The following is a 20,235-nucleotide window of genomic DNA, read 5'->3' as shown; positions in this document are numbered from 1 at the left end:
TAAGACACTAAGACTGAGAACCACCCCTCTAGCCTTTGATTAATAGGAAATGTTAACAGGAGGAGAAAATTATGAGAAGAAATAGATTTTAAACCCTAATACATATCTTAAAGCTGGAACGTGATTCTGAAATTTGAGCTAAAGAGTCACTGAATATAAAAGGAAAATTTAAAAACAAACAAAAAAGACACCGGCTATATTTTATCTTATAAAACACCAGTTTTATAAGATAAAACCCAGAAAACATTTAAAAAAGATATGAAAAAATAGGCCACTGGATTTCAAAAAACAAAAAATGAACCAACAAAAAACCCCATTTCAATCCCTGTGGTACATACCTTCCAGTGAGGCCTGTAAGTCTTTCATATTTTGATCTAGAAGCTGTGAAGGAAGGAATCCTGAGCCTGTCTGGGGCTTGGGGTCTGGCTCTCCTGGGGCCGCAGTGGGTGCTGGCTCCTTCACCCGACTGTCTCCAAACACAGCAGCCCACTCTTTGCTGAACTCGCCCTCTTCCAGGGAGGAAGCGTTGAAGATTTCACTCAACAGCAGCAGGTCATCTTTGTCAGCACCTTCAGGTTCCAGGGTCCCTGCCATTGGGCCCAGGCAAGCTGATCAAAGCAACAGAACACGAAACATATCACCACCAAGGGCCCAGGCCCTAGGGAATAAATGTAGTGGGGGTTGGGATGGGACAGACCAGGTGATGGCTAGATTTTTTTAAAAGTTAATCAAAATATAAATTAATTCCCTTACAGCCTCTCAAGAAATTTTGGAATTAAATTTCTAGTCCCACTGAAACCAAGCAATACCCTGTGAGGACTTCCTGGGGACAGCCCCACCGCCCATGTCCCCTGCCTCTTGTTCGTATAAAAGCTTTAGTCTCCTAGGCCTTCCCAGAGTTCAAAAGAGTAAATTTAATCAGAGAAGTAAAAAAACAAAAACAAAAACAAAGGAACACAGTCAAACAAGACAAAATAATAATAGCTGAGCCATAAAACAAAGTCAAAGACCTTTAGTTTCTCCTCAAGGGTTATAGATAATATCCTGAGCCATATCCTTGAGTTGTTTTACAGATACTAAAACCCCCACCCAGTGGAGGAAGTTAACTGCATGCTGACCACCAGCATGTAGACAGGTTGGAACCAGAAGGTTGATGACTGAGATTCCTGTAACATCACCTTGTTACCTTACCATCAACCAATCAGACAAGTGTATGAGTTGATCAGACACCCTGCAAGCCACACCCCTAAGCTTGCCTTGAAAACCCTTTCACTAAAAGCCATCATGGAGTTCTGGTTTTTTGAGCATGAGCTGCCCGTCCTCCTTGCTTGGCTCTACAATAAATGCTGTACTCTCCTTCACCACAACCTGGTGTCAGTAAATTGTCTTTGCTGCTAGTTGGGCAAGTGGACCCTTGTTTAGTTCTCACTCATTCTCTTTCCTTCAAAGCAAGTCCAGTTTCTGAGCCATTAGAATTGCATTGAAATAGTTTCCACAAAATCCTAGAGTGTTGGTTTCTCCTTAATATAAAAGCACATTTACCATCAATACATTTCTCAGACATGAAACAAAGCCAGGATTGAAGGCATGTTGGAGATCTTAGTTCCTTGTTTGTATAGCTTCCCAAATCTTTCCATACAAGCCCCAAATTCACAACCAACACACCATGTGGCAGCCTGCCCTGCCAACCAGGATGAGAAGGGGAGCCTCACCATGCCCAGAATGACCCAGGGAGATGGGAGCAGAGGTATCAGGAAGTCTAACAATGACCAAGAAAGACATCCTTGCTTCCTGTCTCATTTGCGGCACCTCAAGTGCATAAAACAAAGGAAAAGTGGGTCTGGTTTGCCTGAGGGCAGCGGTGAAAGAATGACAGGAAAACAGGGCAAATCACACACGGAACCACTAGAGAATGAGCTTCACAGACCAAAGACACAGCCCTGGAGGGTTGGAGTGAGCACTGGACCAAAGGAGGAGCCCCTGGACCTTCCTTTACTTGCTGTGTGACTTTGGCAAGACCCTTAACCCCTCTGGGCCTCTGTTTTATCATCTATAAAATTTTATTAATAATGCCCACTTGAATATCATCAGGAAGATCAAAAGAAATACAACTGAAACCTCATTGCCAGTCCAGAAGGAAGACTTTTGAGATTCATTCTTAGAATATGAACAATGACAAACTACTAAATAGTGAGTACAAGTAGAATGAGGGCATTACTATCACAAATCCTATAACCTTTCATTGAGTTTTCTACATATTTTGAAAACCAAGAATTGATGATTTTTTTAAACTCTGGCTTTGTTATGGTGTCTAACTGCCACTTGGAAACTACAAACATTTTTGTTGTTAAGTCATGAAGAGAGGGAACAATCATGATTTACATTTTCTCTGAGCTAGATGGTAATGCTGACACTGTCATATTAAGTGAGGTGAACAGGTTTCCCTCAAATATATGAGATAATTTTTAAAAAGCCTTCACATGAATTAGATAAAGCTCTTATATCTCTGTCGGCTTTACTGGATCTATTTTCAACTATACTTTATAGAAAGATCTATGATAGAGGGGATTTTGGATGTGCTGTGCAGACTGGCTATCCATCAGGGAGGGGAGGGGTCCAGGCATGCTCATATCACTGTGGTTTAAAAATAGTGGCGAAATACCACCTTAATTGGACAGCTGTCTAATTTAAGCATTCTTCTTGTTTGTGTTATCACAGAGGTTTGCACTAAGATATAGCCTGTAGGTGTGGTGGTGAGAAGATTGGGAAAATGGCATTTTACTAAACAAGCTTCTGAGACAGTTCTGTAGTGACAGAGTAGTGCAGGAACCACTTAGGCCTGTGCATGGTAGGGAAGGCAGGGCAGGAGAGGTGAGGCAGCTCACAGCTGTGAACAAAGGAAGGAACCTCGGCTGTGACAGGGTGTGTCCATCAACATGCATTTGGGTGTCCTTCCTCCCTCCCCCTCAGTCTCTCTCAGCATCACCCTTTTTACATCTATTAACTTCACAAATCTCTGTACTTCCTACTTTCAGTTGGGTCCTGAGTGCCCAAATCTTTTCTCATGGTTTACTTTCTGGCCTGACTGAAACCAGATGATTGCTGAACCAAACTCCTTTTATTGGAAACAATTCAAGTCGATGTACAGACCCTAGAGAAACAGATGACTTTAAAGGAACATTGAAAATTATGTGCATTCCTCCCAAAGTCACTTTACAGCTCTCCACTGAGTCAAAGCCTGGGGGAGCCTTCGTTGCTTTCATCTAGATGTCAATCCAGGGAAAATCACAACCAACATTAGCAACTACAAATAATAAACCCTGAGAGCCTTTCAAAAATAACCACAGACTGGAAGGGCTCTTTGTGTTTACTGTTTAGGTTTTGTGCGATGGTATTTAGAGTACACCTCTTTGGGTTTTGCTAACTTAGCATCCCTTTCTTCCTCCTCTTTAGTTTCCCTTCGGGGAGACACCTTCTCCTCTGATCCTGGTGAGATACCACTTAAGATGCCTCACCACCTCATCCCAGGTGGATGTGTGACCTAGGCTGGCCAGAGTCTTTCATTTCTCAGTGCATGGTGACTGGCTCAGGGATGGGCTTCCCTGAGTTTGGAATATGGAAGCTGGAAGGAAAAGGGGCTCTCTTCTTTGGGATTCTAAGTTCTAAAGATGCAGAGCTGAAGCTCCCAGTGATGATGGAGCCAAACAGGGAGGGAAGAGTCAGAAACAGAATCCTGACAACACTGTTTAAGCCCTTGGATACAGCCTTGCTTAAAGTCAATCCACCTAAGTTACATGGACCAATATCCATACATTCTTTTATTCTCTTTTAATTTTAAAGCTAAACTATTTAGAGAAGGATTTCTATTACTTCCAACCAAATGATTCCCAACTAATAATCTATCCTATCCAACTCAGATTTAGTGACTGAAATAAGAAAAGGACCCACGGGGAGGATGATACTGTCCAGAGCTAGTTCTGAATTGAGATTTAGTCTAAGGTCTACCATTGAATGTGGTCTATTACTTAGTGTCCTGGTTATTTAACAGTTAAAGCAGGCTGCACTGTGGATATTTTCTCTTTTAAGAAAACTTGTTAGCTGAAAGCAATGACACTGACACTGACTTGAACCTGAAAACAGGGAAACCTCCTAATTATTGCCCTGATAATTAAGATGCTTGAAATTACTGTACATAACTTGTAAGAAGATCACAAGTGAAAAAGGACAGGTTTAGGTCTGTAACCAGACAAGTCAAGACTTGAAAAATAACACTAGTCAGTTGGCTCTTAAGAATCATGCTATCATTTTCTCTGGAAATAATTCAACTCAACTGTGAGAATATGAGGACACACAGAGATACGATAAGCTCTTTGAGAGAAGCCTGGTGACAGTTACAACTGGAGTCACAGCCTCCACCGTGTAGATGAGCAAGCGTTGCTCCTGGGTTACGGAGCCCCACCCTGCCTTTGTCTTAAAGAATGAACAAAGAGATTGCAGGGGCCAAATCCACAGATACTCCTTCCAGCTCCCTTCATGCCCTTGCTGGCTCTCAAGTCTCCATGTTTACTTTCCTATCAGTAACCCAACCGCAGATAGTACTACAAAAATAAAGGGCAACACACGTGACATACTCAAATTCTCACTGCTTGGCCTCCAGCTCTACGACCCTTCATGCACTCCCTCATCCTTTGCAAGATTAGCCCTCCCTATGCTCTCCCCATGCTTGTGGGAGCCTGCTCTGCTCCCAGTATTATTCCAACATCAGCATCTGTAATTGTTCATTCTCCAAGGCTTCCTCTCCCTGACCTCAGGTGTGTGCACAGCCAACAATGTCAATCTTCACTTGATGGTGCTGTCTCTCCCCACACACCCCCTGTCAACTCACTGTCCTAGTTTCTTCTTTCTTCTACAGCCACACATTCTACTTTGTCACCACTCTTTTTGGGGCTGTCTGTAATCAAGTTCCTGCCCCCACCTACACTGAAGTGGCCCTCTTGAAGGTTAACAGAGAGATCCTCATGGCAGATTCCAAGCCCCTTTTCTCAGGCTTTGACCTCTGTAGCACTTTGCACTAATGCCCGCTCTGGAAATGCTGTCATCTCCTGTGAGTCCCCATCAAGTGGCTCTCTTGGATGTCCTCCTATCTCCTTGATAATACTTTCCCTGCTGCCTCTTCCTATTCTGGTTGCCCTTAAGATTTCTTCCTAAGCCAACATCTCTCTCTTCCCTACATTCTCTACATAGAAGATCTCATTTGTTCTCATGGTTCCAGCATTGCTTGGGAGCATTCTCAAATCTCCATCTCCAACTCCAACTTCTTTCTTGAACTTGGATGAAAAATTCCTACCTGGGGGCCCTTAGGGGTTTGCCCATTGGCGAACCTGCTGGCGCTCCATAAAAGGCACCCTCCTGTTGTATACCTTTGCTTAATTCAGCTGTGAGGTTATGACTCCCTTCCTCAAAAACCTTCAATGGCCCCCTCTGACTCCTGAGTGAAGTAACACTCCTTATGGTGGGTTCAGGACCACTACAGTCAAGCTTTAAGGCAGCTCTTTCAGCAGCTAGCCGACACTGCCTTCAGGGAAGCCTACGATTCAGCAAAACTCCTCCGACTGCCATTCCTCAAACATGCTTTCCTGCCTTCCTGTCTGGGAACCTGCTGTTTTCTACCAATGAGATGCCCAAAGAGAAGAGTCATACTCAACTGAAAGGGATCGTATAAATCATCTCCTCTAACTCATTTTACAGATGAGGAAAAATACACCCAGGCTAGGTGACCTCAAGGTCATATACTTTATTAGTTATAAATTATCTGGCTGGAGACCCATGGTCAAATTGTTTTTTCAGTGCACCACACTGCTTTCACTTCAGAGCCTATTAAGGATCTCATATATAAACTAATATTTAAGTTTTGTAAAGTTTGTAGGGTTTCTGAGGTCATATGGCTCCACTGGTAGCTAGGCAAAGCTCACAGCTGCAGGCACCATGGCAGAATGGTCGAGATGACAGAACCACTTAGCACGTTTACCCTGCCCTGCCCTGCCCAAGGATTCAAAAATAAAAACCCTATGCCTCTGGGAAAACATTCCCTAGGAACAATGATTCTGACCCAGTGAGTTTTCATTGAGTGAAAACTGACCTTCAGAGGAAGCTCTCAAGTTCAGACTGAGTGTGGGTGACAGAAACCTAATGTAGGAGCCAGGTGACAGCCCACTCGGGTGATATTTTTGAAATCATACTGAGGTTCATGACCTCAGCAGAAATTAGGAACACAGAAGATGGAAACATAACTACACAGACCCAAAATGAGAGCACAGGAAAACAAGTAGATAAATGTCACAGAAGTTCCCTTCATCTGTGTGTGAAACAGGAAGACACTCTGGTTTGCTCCCTGGTCCCCACTCTCAACATTATGACTAATTGTAAAGGCCACACGCTTGAAACACACATGAAAAACCCCAAACACCAACACTATCCTCACACTTGGGTAGGAAACCACCTTACGAAGCTGTCTAACAAGAAAAATAGTCTTCATTATAAAAGGCTCTGGTAACAAATTGTACTTGTTTGGAATTCAAGAATACTGCTTCTAAAAACTCCCTTCTGGTGAAAAAAGACATGGATAGTAATAGCAGATGGAGGAAAACCCACCCTGCCCACTCTCTGGGACACACACACACACCCCAAACAAAAAACAAAACAAACAACCCCTCCCCCATCAGAGAAAAAAACCCCAACAATGCTAGACCCAGAGTAGGCACTCAAAAAATACTTTTTGGGGCTTCCCTGGTGGCGCAGTGGTTGAGAGTCCGCCTGCCGATGCAGGGGACACGGGTTCGTGCCCCGGTCCGGGAAGATCCCACATGCCGTGGAGCGGCTGGGCCCGTGAGCCATGGCCGCTGAGCCTGTGCATCTGGAGCCTGTGCTCCGCAACGGGAAAAAGCCACAGCGGTGAGAGGCCCACGTACCACAAAAACAAAACAAAACAAAACAAAACGAATACTTTTTGATGAGCCTGCTCCTCCATTGTAGCATTAGAGCTTAACAAGCAAGCAGTATTACTGGAAAACTTGATACCTGGAGCAGGGGTAAAGCTACATAGAACACTACAGACTATAAGGTGATCCAATAAGAACAGTATTTGGTTTTAAGGTACACCATTATCTCATGAAAGGAACCAAGCCAGCAGTTTTCTCCCTAGGAGACTGAGGGAGACAGGGAGAAGGGAAAGTTTATGAGAAAAGATAATGAGCTTAGTGTTTGACACATGGCTGTGAGGAAGCAATGGGACCCCTAGTTAGCTACATATATATATATATAGGTAAGTACAGGAGACAGTTCTGAATGACTGGGCAGGACCTGGGTGCAGGGACAGAAATGCAGATTACTGCTCCAGGCTAAAGCTTCTCACCCAGACATGTGGGAGCTAGTGAGTGAGTGTCTCAGTCATTTGCTAATTGGTCAGAAGTTAGAATCGCAAATCTGGAGAGAGAAACCAAGGAAGCAGCCAAAGACAAACATTTTCATTGTAATATGAACAATCAAACCATTTTAAAATTGGTCCAGTTAGTCCTGTCCTAGAGAGGGATATTTTGGATAAGGCCGAGTTAGGAGATTTAGGTGAGCTGAATTCATGTAACTCTCTTCTGCCTTATCCCACCACTTTCTGTTCCGTTATCTGAGAGTTATTTTTCTTGGCCCAACTTTGAGGAACATAAGACTTTACATGTTATAACTTGTGAATTGAGACTAAGGACTGTCACATGTGGTCACAAGGTGATTTCAGAGCCACTTTCAAGTACCTCAAAATGTCACTCAGTTTCTTTTTCATTTAAAATGTTTGTATAAACTGGCCAAATACTGGTTTTCCATTACCTTATCGATTTAGTAGGAGAAAACACATTTCATTATGACACTGAGTCGGAGTGATTTTCTGGGCCACGGCTCCTGAAGAATTGTGTCCTTGCTGTAGACAGAAGCGGTCTGCTCTCTGATAACACTGTACCAGGGCTTAGCCATGACTTGTCCAACAGAATCACCACTGGGGGTGAACCAGCCTCCAAGCAGCAGGGTGCTAGAGCTTACAGCTCCCCCAGTCCTATAAAGTCAGCCATCCCTGGATTAAGCTCTTTTTATTTGTTGATTGTTTAATGTCTTACATATTATAATCAGTATTTTAATTCAGGATTTGGGCCTTCTGGCAGTTTCCCGAAGGGCACACATTTGGAAGTCAACTAATTAAGAGTATTCTTTTCTTCCATCACCGCAAGTTCTCTGTACACCGAGAGAATATTTTTATACTCGTGGCCATGTTAATTTTTAAGCTGATGCTACCCCTGGGGCTGTGGACGCATAAGAGGCAGATAGAGGGAAAGCACGGCTGGTGACTCAAGGGGGGGCTTTGTGGGTTGGCAGAGATAAAGGGAAAGGAGAAATTATGTGACACTGCATTTAACCAAGAAAATTTGTAAATCAATTTTTCTGCCTGAGAACAAGTACACATTTTGAGGAAGAGCACATTCATCTCTTTATCTTCAGAATTAAGTCGAGTGCTCAAAAAAAAAAAAGTATATGAGCCACAATTCTAGGAAACAAAGATTGTAACTACAAACCAATGAGGTGTTTTAAGTAAGGAGAAAGATATCAATCTTATTCCAACATATCTTGGCACATGTGTTAGAAGAAGCTCATGAAAGTAAGCCTGTATCTTGGGCAGTTAGCATTTCTGACTTAATTCTGTGAAGAAAGGCATGGCTACTGGGTTAGTGTTGTACCACTATAACCAAGTTTAAAAAGTCAAAAACCAAATCCAAGAAACTTTTTTTGGAAGAAGCAGGGAAACACGAGACTATAGACTCAAATGTGCTTGTGTCTGTGTAAAGAAACACTGGAGGGATGCACTAAGGGATGGGAATGTTGGAATAGAGAGGAGAGTGGGCAGCAGCAATGGGAGTGAGAGGTTTGCTTTTGTTTTTTTTACTGTATACGTTTATATCATTTTGATTTTTGCACCAACGTGAATATACCACCTACTCAAAAATTATGTTTATTAAAATAATGAAATTAAATAGGAGATAATAAAAGCAAAGAGCAAACTATATAAACAAGAGGTTGGGAATAGGATAAATCATATTCCTATCAAAATAAATTGAAGCTTATGTATAATTATAAATAATCTGTTAAATGTTAAGACTTGCTAAAACTAGGTAGTGGGTACCTATTACTTGTTACATTATTATCCTTATCTCACCTTTGTAAGACTGAAATATTTTCCCCCTCCAAAAATTATTTGTTTAAAAGCACTTTTATTTCATCAAAATATTCTATCCTTAAGCCAAGGGAGAAACATTGTTATGAAAATATAGGCCATGTAATGGCAATCTGCATTAATTATTTGCTTTTTTACTTTCATACCCTGGTGTGATTTCAGTATTTACAAATAAGTAGACATTCTGATAAATATGCATGGACATTCATGAAATACTGCACAGTGTGTTGCCTAGAATGAAAAATTAATAAGGAAAGTGGGTTTCTGCCCTCAAGTTTATATGCCTTAGCTTTGGAAACTTTTTTTTTTTTTTTTTTTAAAGCCTTGGAAACTTAGTGCTAGAGTTGTGATGCCTTTCCAATTTTGAAAAAACTTTAACCAATGTCCTGTTTTCCAGAGTTTCTCCTCTCACACTCTGGGAATTAAATCCAAATCAAGCAAAGACTGAGTAGAGAAAATCATCAGCCCTAGGTAACTGGGGCTGGCAGGATGACCTTGGCCCACTTCTAGTCCTGTAAGAAACCTGTAAGACCAGGGCAGACGGTATGCCAGCCACCCAGGGCAAGGGATGCTCTAGAATTTGGCTGAGAATCTCAGGGGTAGGATGGAAAGCAAAGGCTATGACCAAGCTGAACACACTCAATTTCTTGGGATCGCTTAAGACTAGGCATGTCTCATCCAAATCCATAGTTCTGGAATCTCTTGTGGGGGGTTATTTAGTAAATGATTTTAGGTCTGGTGAACTTGGGTGTGGGACCTGGCCAGGCAAGCTTTCCCTGTGCATTTAACTAAGGTTCAATGAAGATAAGCACAGTATATCAGCAGGGCAACATTTCTTTCTTTCTTGTTCTTTTAATTAGATTTTTCTTTTTTTGAAAATTGCCTAAATGCATAATTTATAATCTATTTATTTATTTTAAAAAAATTTATCTATTTTTGGCCACACTATGCGCGGCACGTGGGATCTTAGTTCCCCAACCAGGGATCAAACCCGTGACCCCTGTAGTGGAAGTGCAGAGTCTTAAACACTGGACTGCCAGGGAAGTCCCAGCAGGGCAACATTTCTAGTCCTACCATCTCTGCTTACCGTTTGGAGAGTGTCCCTGTGTCAGAGACGATGAAAAACCCTTTGCATACTTGATCTCCAATCCTGGCAATAACCCAGCAGGACTGTTGCTACTGGCTCCAATTTACAAATGAGAACAACTGAGGCTAAAAGAGTTTAAGTATGAAGCAAGTTACTTAAGGCCATAGAGATCATTTCTAGGAGAACCATATCTAAATTCAGGTCTCTCTGATTCTGAAAGCCATGTTTTTTTTCTACTCCAGCATTCAACCTCTGACATAATAGCTTTTAGCTTTAGTAGTTTGAACATTATGTAATTACACTAAAGATGACAGATCTACACATACTATTTGTGCTTGAGCATATCTGAAGTCACTTATAAAGACAAATGACAGTCACCTAAAAACAATTGCTTGGGAATGCAAAGCTATTCAAAAGATAAAAATTACATTTTCCTGCATGTAACAACAGTATTTAAAATATTAAACAAATTATAACCCCAAAGAAATGCATAAATCTTACCACCTTCCTCGAGTTTCATGTCTAATAGTTCATCTATAGGTTCATTAGAGGAGAAGAAAGAAAAGAAAATTGAGTCATTTTCATTTTGTAAGGAGTTTGAGTCAAATTACTAAAATTGAGTTGTTTTCCTTAATCTAGACTACCTGAGCATGCATTATGTATAGAGCTTTTGTCTAAGGCAGATAAAACACTTTTTCCATCTTCAGCTGTAAATATAACACATGCATTTGGTTATCACCGATTCAGAAAGGTGTGTGTGTTCATATACTAACGCTAAGGTAAATACATGGCTTCAGGAAGAAATAGTATCCACAAACTCACTCACACAGAAGCAGAGGTCCTCAGATGATGATTTACCCAAGCTGCTGGCTCTCAATGAATGCTGAGTTAACAGCCCTGAATCCTTGTTTTGTTTGGTAGAAAACTATATGACACTGATCAACAATTCTCCTTCTACGGACAAATGTGTGACTTAAGTACCAGAAGATCGAGTGACGGTGAGCTAAGGAACCTCAGCCACGTGGGCCTGGCTAAAATAAAAGGGCAGATTACGGGTGAAAGAAGCCAACCTGTAAAGGCGACATTCAGCGTGATTCCAACTATATGACACTCTGGAAAAAAGCAAAACTATGGAGACAATAAAAAGATCAGTGGTTGCTAGGAGTTTGGGGGAGGGAAAGTTGAATAGGTGAAGCAACGGGGGATTTTTAGGACAGTGAAAGTACTCTGCATGTGGTGGATACATGGCATTAAACATTTGTGAAAACCTACAGACTGTACAACATCTAATGGAAACTATGGAATTTGAGAGATAATAATATGTCAGTGTTGGTTCATTGATTGTTTACCCTGGCGGGGGATGTTCCTAGCGGGGGTGGCTATGCATGTGCGGGGGGCAGGGCATATATGGGAACTCTTTGTACCTTCTGCCTGATAAAGTGTGTGCGTGTGCGTGTGTACGCACAATATAACGACCTTAAAACTTGGTTTGCTCATAGGTACATTAGACTTTCTACAGATCCCAGAATAAAGGACAGATCGCACTTCATTATAATGGATTCCATTCTGTGTATATATAAAATAAGGAAATCAACATTTACGATCTCAAAATATTATGCAGCTACCACAAGCAAGTGAACATTCGGCACAGAGAGAAAATCTGATCCCCCTGTACTGTCGCATGTTGTATAAATAAACGATCTATATTGATAATTTGAATAGAAATAGAATCAACTGGAGTTTACATTTTTCCCACAAAACTAAAATTTTTCTATTCGATTACTTAGATTCCCACAGGATTCGTGCTGTCAGCCCTGCATGATCCTGAGGCTGGAGGGTGTGGATCAATACAGTCAGAGACTCTCACATGGCCAGCCTGCCTCTCTGGCTTCTACCACTTACTCCCTCCGTCAATCTCTAGGACATTGTTCCTCTGACCTTCCCCTGGTCCTCCCTGGTTCATAGTCTTTGCCCAGGCTGTTTCTTTTGCTTTGATAGGTCTTGCAGTAGCCTTGACTTAGCCAGTTCCCCGATGCCCTCGAACAGGTGAAGTCACCCTAACACACAGGCCCATCGCCCTTGCAGCCCACACCCAAGTTGGAGTTGCCCAGTTACTTGTGTAATTGTTAGGTTACCACCTGCTTCCCCTTTTGACTGTAAGCCCCATCCTGGAAGGGTCCATCACCATGGGCCCAGAGCCCTGTGCTGTGTCCGCCACAGAGGTGGCTCTCAATTAACATCCGCTGAACAAATGAACAAGTACATGAGTAAGTGAAGGCATACAAGCACGAAGGGATGACACGAAGCCAAGCTGTAGAGGCAAAAAAGTGGTAGTTTTTTTTTTTTTCCCTGTTGAAAGACAGATGGGGGAAAAGCAAAGGAAGCAGTAAATGGGAGAAGAATAAAGTAGGTGATGTGGTTGGCAAAGTAGGAAGGAAGACAGAGTGTGAAGGGAAGAGATGGAAGAGAAGGGGAGTTCTAGGGTATAATCTGCCCCCTCCTGTCTCCTGGAAAGGCTGCCCCAGCAAAGGGCAGAGGCAGATACATTCCGAGAGGGCCAGGATGAACAGGCGGTTGGGGTAATTTTAGTTCTCTTCCTATTACCTATAAAACTTTCCCCTGCATCTCCAAGAATTTGAGTCCCAGCGAAAGGCTCACCTTTCCATCCTGAGTTCTGTCACACTTTACCCTACCCTATGCTCCTCATGCGAGAACGCACCAGTGAATGAATGGGCTGTAATAGCAGAAGGCAGGAATAGTTGACAAGCCCTTCAAAGCACACTGTCTGGTCCACCAGTGCTCTGATCCCTCTTCCGACCACACGAGGGTCAGTACGCCAGAGGGATCTGGTGCCACTCAGTACTGAGCAGGCCCAGGAACCACCTGGAAGAGCAGTGTCTGAGCTCTCCCATCTGTTCCCAACCATGACCAATACACACCCCATGACACAGCCAAAATCGAACTCTCCTGATGTCATCATGTAATCTCTTTGCAACCACCTCTACAGCCCAAATGGCAGTTACAACTCGTAATGGTAATAGCAGAAATGTTATCACCTGTTGTAAAAGAAATAGTATCAATAGTGATGCTCCCCTGACAGGCTGCTGCTGAAATGACTAATGATGCTGTTTTCTAGTTCAAAATATACAACCTCTCTCAATAACGCTATAGGGTCAACAGCACTGATATTTGAAAATTTAAAACTTAAATGATAGGAAGCAAATTGATATAGAATTTTCTCAATTGGAAAAAAAGGTCTAGAAGAAGTTTACCGAAAAAGAAAATGAGCTGGCTGTTGTGCAGCAGTATTTCAGAAGCAATTCTAAATAAAAATCGAAACTTACTCTTAAAACTAGAGGATTCCTTGTGCTGGTTTTCATCCTCTAATGAAATTAACCTTAAAATTAAAAAACAAAGTTTAGTAATGTTGTTCTGAAAATGTTATACTTATGATAGAGCCAGATTTTCTGTACAATATCTATTACTGTACGTACACACACACACAATATGAACATACAGTCATTTACATGCTATATATTTTTGGAAGAAGAAATAAATTTGCTGGCTTTCTTCTGTCCCTGTACTAAAACTGGTTAGTAGTATCTTAACGTCTGAATTTAGTTTCATGCCAAGGCACATATTCTGTAAATATCTAGGTGGGCAGTTATGTATAACAAAGATAGATACTTACAGTTATCACTTTAAAAACATAGTTAAAAAACTGATGGACAAGCAGGTGTTTATTCTGATTCGTGGTGTTCCAGGAGAGGATACCTCAGGAGGTTAGCTAAAAATTACATAAGGCTGAAAGCAGGATCATTCTCAAATCCACAAGACTGTTGCCTACTGAACTCTCACTATTCATGGGTAAGATGATGGTGCAGATACATCACCACCCTGAGATTCAGCTGGTGCCTCTGAATCCCCCTCCTAGCAAAGTGGTTCACTTTACCTGCCATTTCTGAACAAAATTCTTATTAAATTTCATTGTCATTTAAACTAGTTACTTTTATACTTTTTGAGCTTTAAAAAAGGAAGTAATAAAAATAATGAAGAAATATGAAATTAATTAAAACTAATCACCCAAAACTAATCTTCGGTGGTTCCTCTCTAAGTAAAAGTTAATGCTTTACTTTGATTGCAGTAACATATATGGTGAAAAAAAGGCACCAGAACTCACTCCAGGCCCTGCCTCTTACTATACTAGGGGCCATGGGCAGTCCCTTAACCTCTCTGAGCCCCACTTCCATCATTAACACAACAGGGAAATGCCTATGTTAATTACATGGAGGGTCCTCATGAGAATGAGTTGAGATAACATGAATAAAGCACCTGGCATTGTGTTTCATACACAGTAGGTGCTCACTAAATGGTAGCTAGCATCACCATTACTAACAGTAATAGGTTAAATTGCTTCCCTCTCATATAGTCAATTGTACTAGATTCAGAGCACATTCTATAGTTGTTCCTACAGTGAAAAATTGTCTTTGTTCTGCACTAAAGAAATTTTCTAGTATTTGCTTTAAAATTAAAGAAGGCGGGCTTCCCTGGTGGCGCAGTGGTGAGTCAGCCTGCCGATGCAGGGGACACGGGTTCGTGCCCCGGTCTGGGAGGATCCCATGTGCTGCAGAGCGGCTGGGCCCGTGAGCCATGGCCGCTGAGCCTGCGCGTCCGGAGCCTGTGCTCCGCAACGGGAGAGGCCACAACAGTGAGAGGCCCGCGTACCGCAAAAAAATAAAAAAATAAATTAAGTTAAAGAAGGCTACCCTTGGTGGTAAATACTTCCGTCAGACAAAAAAGATATTTAAAACCTGATTTAGAAACACAGTAAAAATGTAAACCTGTTTTAGCACAAGATTGTCATCTAAACTTTTTTGTGTGGAAAAGGAAGAACAAATGGAGGTAAGGTAATCTACTAGGTTAGCCAGCTCAAGATTAACCCCATTCCCACGGGCTATGACATCTCAACAGAAAAAGACATAAGTTCACATGTAAACCTCCTCCTTGCTGTATGAGTTGAGGAATCATGCAGCATATATGTTGAAAAGTTCATCTCAGTGTTTAAAAATGACTGGAGGAGGCTTCTCTGTAAAGAGGCAAGAAATGATGATGGAGAGTCACTTCCTGCGCTCAAAGCTGCTCTCTGCTTCACAGAGGAGGAAACAGAAAGTCTGCACGTAGAAACAAAATGTCAAGACCCAACACTTGTGTATCATAACACCTGAGTACTACATGTGTTGTGAGGTAAGCTAATAAGTTATTTCCTTCTATGAGAGAAAAGCCGGGGATTTCCTATCTAGGACAGGATCTTGTAACTGATGGTGACAAAAGGAATAGATGGGGTGCAGAAATCCCAGAGAGCAGGAAGCTGGGTCTGAGGCCAGGGAGTACTGGGGACCTTTGCCCTCTCTTGCCCCAGCCAACTCCTCACAAGTTGCCCTTCCTAAGACCCCAGAAAGGGGTCTCTTCTTGGGATAAGTGAGTCCCGGCCTAGCAGGAATATGTGAGGGGAGGAGTTTGGCCTCAATTTTAGTACATCTATTCAGAGAAGTGAGGAAGTAAAGCAGTCACCCTGTGTCAGAAACCCTGGCAGACTCGGTCTGCGAGGATGGCGGTGGCCTTACCTGTGGGAAGAAAGGTTTGCCAAGAGAAGGAGCCGTGACTTACTGACTTGGTTCCTCCACTGAGGCCTCTGCACTTTCCTGCTGGGCAATCTTCTTCCTTTCTTCTTTCTCAACCAGCTTTTTCATAGGGTCTTGTAAGCTCTTGATCAGGATAATAGGAAAGAAAACAAAAGACAATGAAAGGTCAATTAAAAACTCAACTGCCACTGGTCCCAGTAATCAAACCCTGAATTAGAGGTTTGGGGAGGTAACCTTGAACCAAACAAGTGGACAGAAAGGAAATGTTGGATGTTCTCAGACCTATCCAAGAAATACTAGCTTATAAAGGAGAGTTGTTTTGCCACTAGATTTATGTTTTTCCCTTTTGTGATAAGTTATTCAAAAGAAGGCCTTTTGGCTATTGCTAACTTTATGTTCCATCTTTAACATGCAGCTAAGATAAACATTCTGTTCTGCTTGCAGCCCACACACTGACAGAGTAGAAGCTTTCTCTCCCCCAAAGATGAGACAATTTTATTTTTAATTTTGTTTGCTATTTTGCAATATAAAACAGTTTATTTTTTAAAAAAACAAGAGGAAACAAACCCTTTTTTTTCAAACCCAAAATAGTAACTTAACAAATTCTGACAAGTTAACTCCCACGAGTGGACAGAGCAGGTGCGTCCAAATCTTTGTAGGTTAAAAACAGGTGAGAGTCTTTTTTTGGCACATAATTTCTTCGAGCGACTGTTCTTAAAGTTTATTAAATATTTAAGGAAAGGTGTTTTGTTTTTTTTTTAAAAAAAGCAAAAAGTCCCAAGGAACTGTACACCAGTGACAAAGCCTGAAAAAGCAAAACATCCCTGTAACAACTGAATAATGAGTTATATACAAAGATCTCCATTTCTGGCCTAATTATAATACAAACAAAAAAGAAATATCTCAAGATACTTATCCTGCTTATATTCTCAGAACTATTAAAGTCCTCATCCTTTGGGTCTTCACCTCTCTTCCTGTCTCCTTCCCATCCTTCACTTTTCTAGTATGACACACACACAGAGGAGGCAATAACTTTTCATATGCCAACTCGGACTGATTACTGATGGCTGACCGGAGGGCTGGTTGAAGATGGTCTGAAGGCTGAGTCTTGGCAGAGTGGAGCTGTGACTGGTTTTGGTGTCTGCCATGGACACTAGATGGACACTGGTGTCACTCTTCCTGCTAGAATAATTTTCCTATAACACCCAGGCCATCATATTACCCTTTTTCTCAAGAACCCATTGTAGTTTCTTATTTCCTTCCATTTCTAGTCTAAACTTCTCTGACCAATTTAAAAGATCTTCTAAAATGTGACCCTATCCTACTCTTCCAGATGCATTCCCGCTAACCTCACATGTCCTTCCGTTCAATTAGGCTTCTCTTCTCACGGTCTCCTGTGTGCTGGTTGCTCCCTTCCTATCTTTGCTCAGTCTGCTGCTTTAACCTAAAAAGCTCTCTCTACCTATCTGTCTATCCTCAAAGTCCTATCAGTCTCTGCAAAGTCCAGACCAGTTACTACCATTTTTCATAAAGCGTCATTCACTGAGCATGCCAAATTCAAGAACGTCCTTCCATCTCCAAACTGCACTTACAGTATTATTAGTATTTCATTATACATATCCTGTATTATGTTTTGTCTTTTAAAAATATTTTTTTTAATTAGAAAAGTAATAAAACCACATGTAGAATGTTTGGGAAGTAAAAAAGGAAAAATTACTCGTAATTCCATTTCCCTAAAATAGTTATTATTTTTATAATATTTCCTTTCTTTTTTTTTCTTACTCATACGACTTATACAATTGGAATCCTTGTTTGTATAGTAGATATTTTTATAGAGCATAGATGCCCTCTTAACCAATTTAATGTATGTAGATATTTCATAATTAAAACAATTTGAGTGCAGAATATAAAGAAGATTTTATATATCTTAAACATTTAATATTGAATTAAAAAAAATAAATGTTTAATTTATATTGCCAATATTCTAAGGTAGGGCTAAATGTTCTCTTTGAATATATGTCCCCTGATTAGGATTCTGACGCATTTTCTTGCTTAAACCACATCCATAAGGAACTGCCATAGTTTTTAATGATTCTCTATTTCTGGATATTTAGATTAGTACAGTCAGTCAGCACATCCCAAGGCCAGGGGCTGTTTTGGGTACTGGGGATACATGGTGCACAAGACAGACAAAATCATAAGCTAGTGATGGATCCAGGCAGAGAACTGATATAGGGGGATAGAAAGTGATTGGGTCATAAGGTAGCAGGTAGCAGGAATGTCCTCTCTTAGAAGTGATACTTCAACTCAGAGCTAAATGGCAGGAAGGAGCCATCCACGTGCAGCTCAGGAGAACCACGGGCCCCAGGTGCAAAGGCCTAGCGGTAGGAACAGCTTGGCTTGTTTCGGCTGTAGAGTAGTGGGTAACGGGACAAGTCTCATGAGACTGGGATAAAGAGGTCAACAGGGGTCACACAGGGAGAATGTTCCTTTACCCACATTCCTCAATTTTTAACATTTTGCCCCCATTAGTTTCCTTATACTCTTTTGCTCTTTCTGTCTCTCTACTGCATGACAACTAAATGGACTCTATGATCCTTGGCTGGAGGGGGAAATGCTATGAAGGATAGCATTGGAACAAATGAAGCAATTGGAATATGGACCATAGTCTTAGTGTTCTTCATATATATGTGTGTGTGTGTGTGTGTACACCCAAAGGCATCTGGTAAAAGCTGGGCACGTGTGTGTGTGTGCATTTTGAAAATGTGCAACCACAAGGAGTAGTTGAACAGATGTCAAGGACTTACTCTTTTCAACTGAGCTGCCAATCACGGCACTCACACACACACTCATACACACCCCACTTCCAGCAGTTTTATTCTCTAAAGAGTGGTCCAGCCCTGGTCAAAGTGAAGCCAGGAGAATTTCCAGAGAAGGCTCCGCCGGCTGCAAGTCTTGCTTTTAGATTCTGTGACGCTTCGCTCAGGCCTCCTGGTTTGCTCAGTTATCTTCTCTCTGCATTTCCTTTGTATCAATCAGCAGTGGCAGGGCCAGGACAGCTGCTCTCAGCCGGCCATGTCTAGCTGCCACAGTGCTCGCCTAAGCCCCTGAGATGCCCTTGACAGCTCCATGGTTATCATCCCTTCTGTCTCTAGCCTGACCTCCCCTCAGAACCACACTCCAGCAGCTCTCAGACAACCCCTTTGTGATGTAAACCACTTATTCCTTCTTTTCAACCCCTGCTCCTGTTGGGCCATTAGCAGGCACTCAATTGTTGGCCCCCTGTCACCACCATCACGGTTAAGTCACTATTGTGCTTCACCAACAGAATGGCTGCAGTTCCAATTGCTACTTTATTATTAATAATTCCTGTGACAATCACTCCTTCCTTCCTTCTATTACCATTGTCCTTAAAACAATTTTGTTGTTGCCACTCAAGAGAGGTGCTGTGTATGCACCTGTTGGTTGATAAATTAATGTACATAAGGTTAAACTGCAAAAATTAGAGCTCTTTAGCTAAGAAATTCAAAGGTTAGGGGAATCATGTGAAAAGGCTTATAAAATCATAAGCAAAATTAATACTGAGCACATGGGCTTATTTATTAAATATTAGAATTTTGAACTAAGGGGACTCGTGTGTGTGTGTGTGGGTGTGTGTGTGTGTATCTTTACTGAGATATAATTCACATACCACAGAATTCACTCATTTAAAGTGTACAATTCAATGGTTTACAATATAGTCACAGTTGTGTGATCATTAACACAATCAATTTTAGAACATTTTCAGAAGGCGTCTCTTGAAGCAAGAGAGAGTTTTAGATCAAACTAAGCTATATGTTCCTCTACAGAGCAAGGGAAAAAACCCTGCAACACCACATATGGAACTTGTTTCTTACAAAAGATGGTACACATTGAAGATATAAAGAGGATTAGAGGAACTCTGAAACATTATGGAGGACAAATCATGTCTGCTTTCCTCCTTCAAAATCAGTTCCCGGGTGTGACTGTCAGATACAGGATATTCTACATGGTGAATCACGACGTTTTCCAAGGTTTGATTATAAAGGCCCAACTGGGGGCAGGCGGGTAGAGGTGAATTTTTCAGATTAAAGTCCAAAACTCAGCTGAAAACGCTTAACCCTGTAGCATCCTTAAAAGTCAGAGGTGACAGCATCTTCTGTGTGACGTGAACATCTGCTCAGGCAAAATGAATCTAAGACGCCTGGCTGACTGTGCAG

The 20,235-nt window shown here is 41.6% G+C and overlaps 1 protein-coding gene across 13 annotated transcripts in view; it reads right to left on the bottom strand.

The window, feature by feature from the left end:
- ICA1 (islet cell autoantigen 1) overlaps positions 1 to 20,235 on the bottom strand; it is a 180,637-nt gene that overhangs the window by 12,396 nt on the left and 148,006 nt on the right. For 9 of the 13 annotated variants that reach the window (XM_079932562.1, XM_079932563.1, XM_079932564.1 and 6 more), the window contains 4 exons: positions 16,023 to 16,120; positions 13,700 to 13,752; positions 10,857 to 10,889; positions 339 to 608 (listed from right to left, as the gene is read on the bottom strand). In XM_079932562.1, coding sequence (XP_079788688.1) covers positions 339 to 608; positions 10,857 to 10,889; positions 13,700 to 13,752; positions 16,023 to 16,120 — 454 coding nt within the window. The remainder of the gene's footprint in view (positions 1 to 338; positions 609 to 10,856; positions 10,890 to 13,699; positions 13,753 to 16,022; positions 16,121 to 20,235) is intronic. The other 4 variants (XM_079932569.1, XM_079932560.1, XM_079932561.1 and 1 more) reach the window with 2 other exon arrangements.

This window comes from Stenella coeruleoalba (genome assembly GCF_951394435.1).
Source record: "Stenella coeruleoalba genome assembly, chromosome: 9".
In the NCBI taxonomy this organism is placed as follows: Eukaryota; Metazoa; Chordata; class Mammalia; order Artiodactyla; family Delphinidae; genus Stenella; species Stenella coeruleoalba.
The sequence above is the reverse complement of the archived record's forward strand: the minus strand, read 5'-3'. Positions and strand labels throughout refer to the sequence as shown.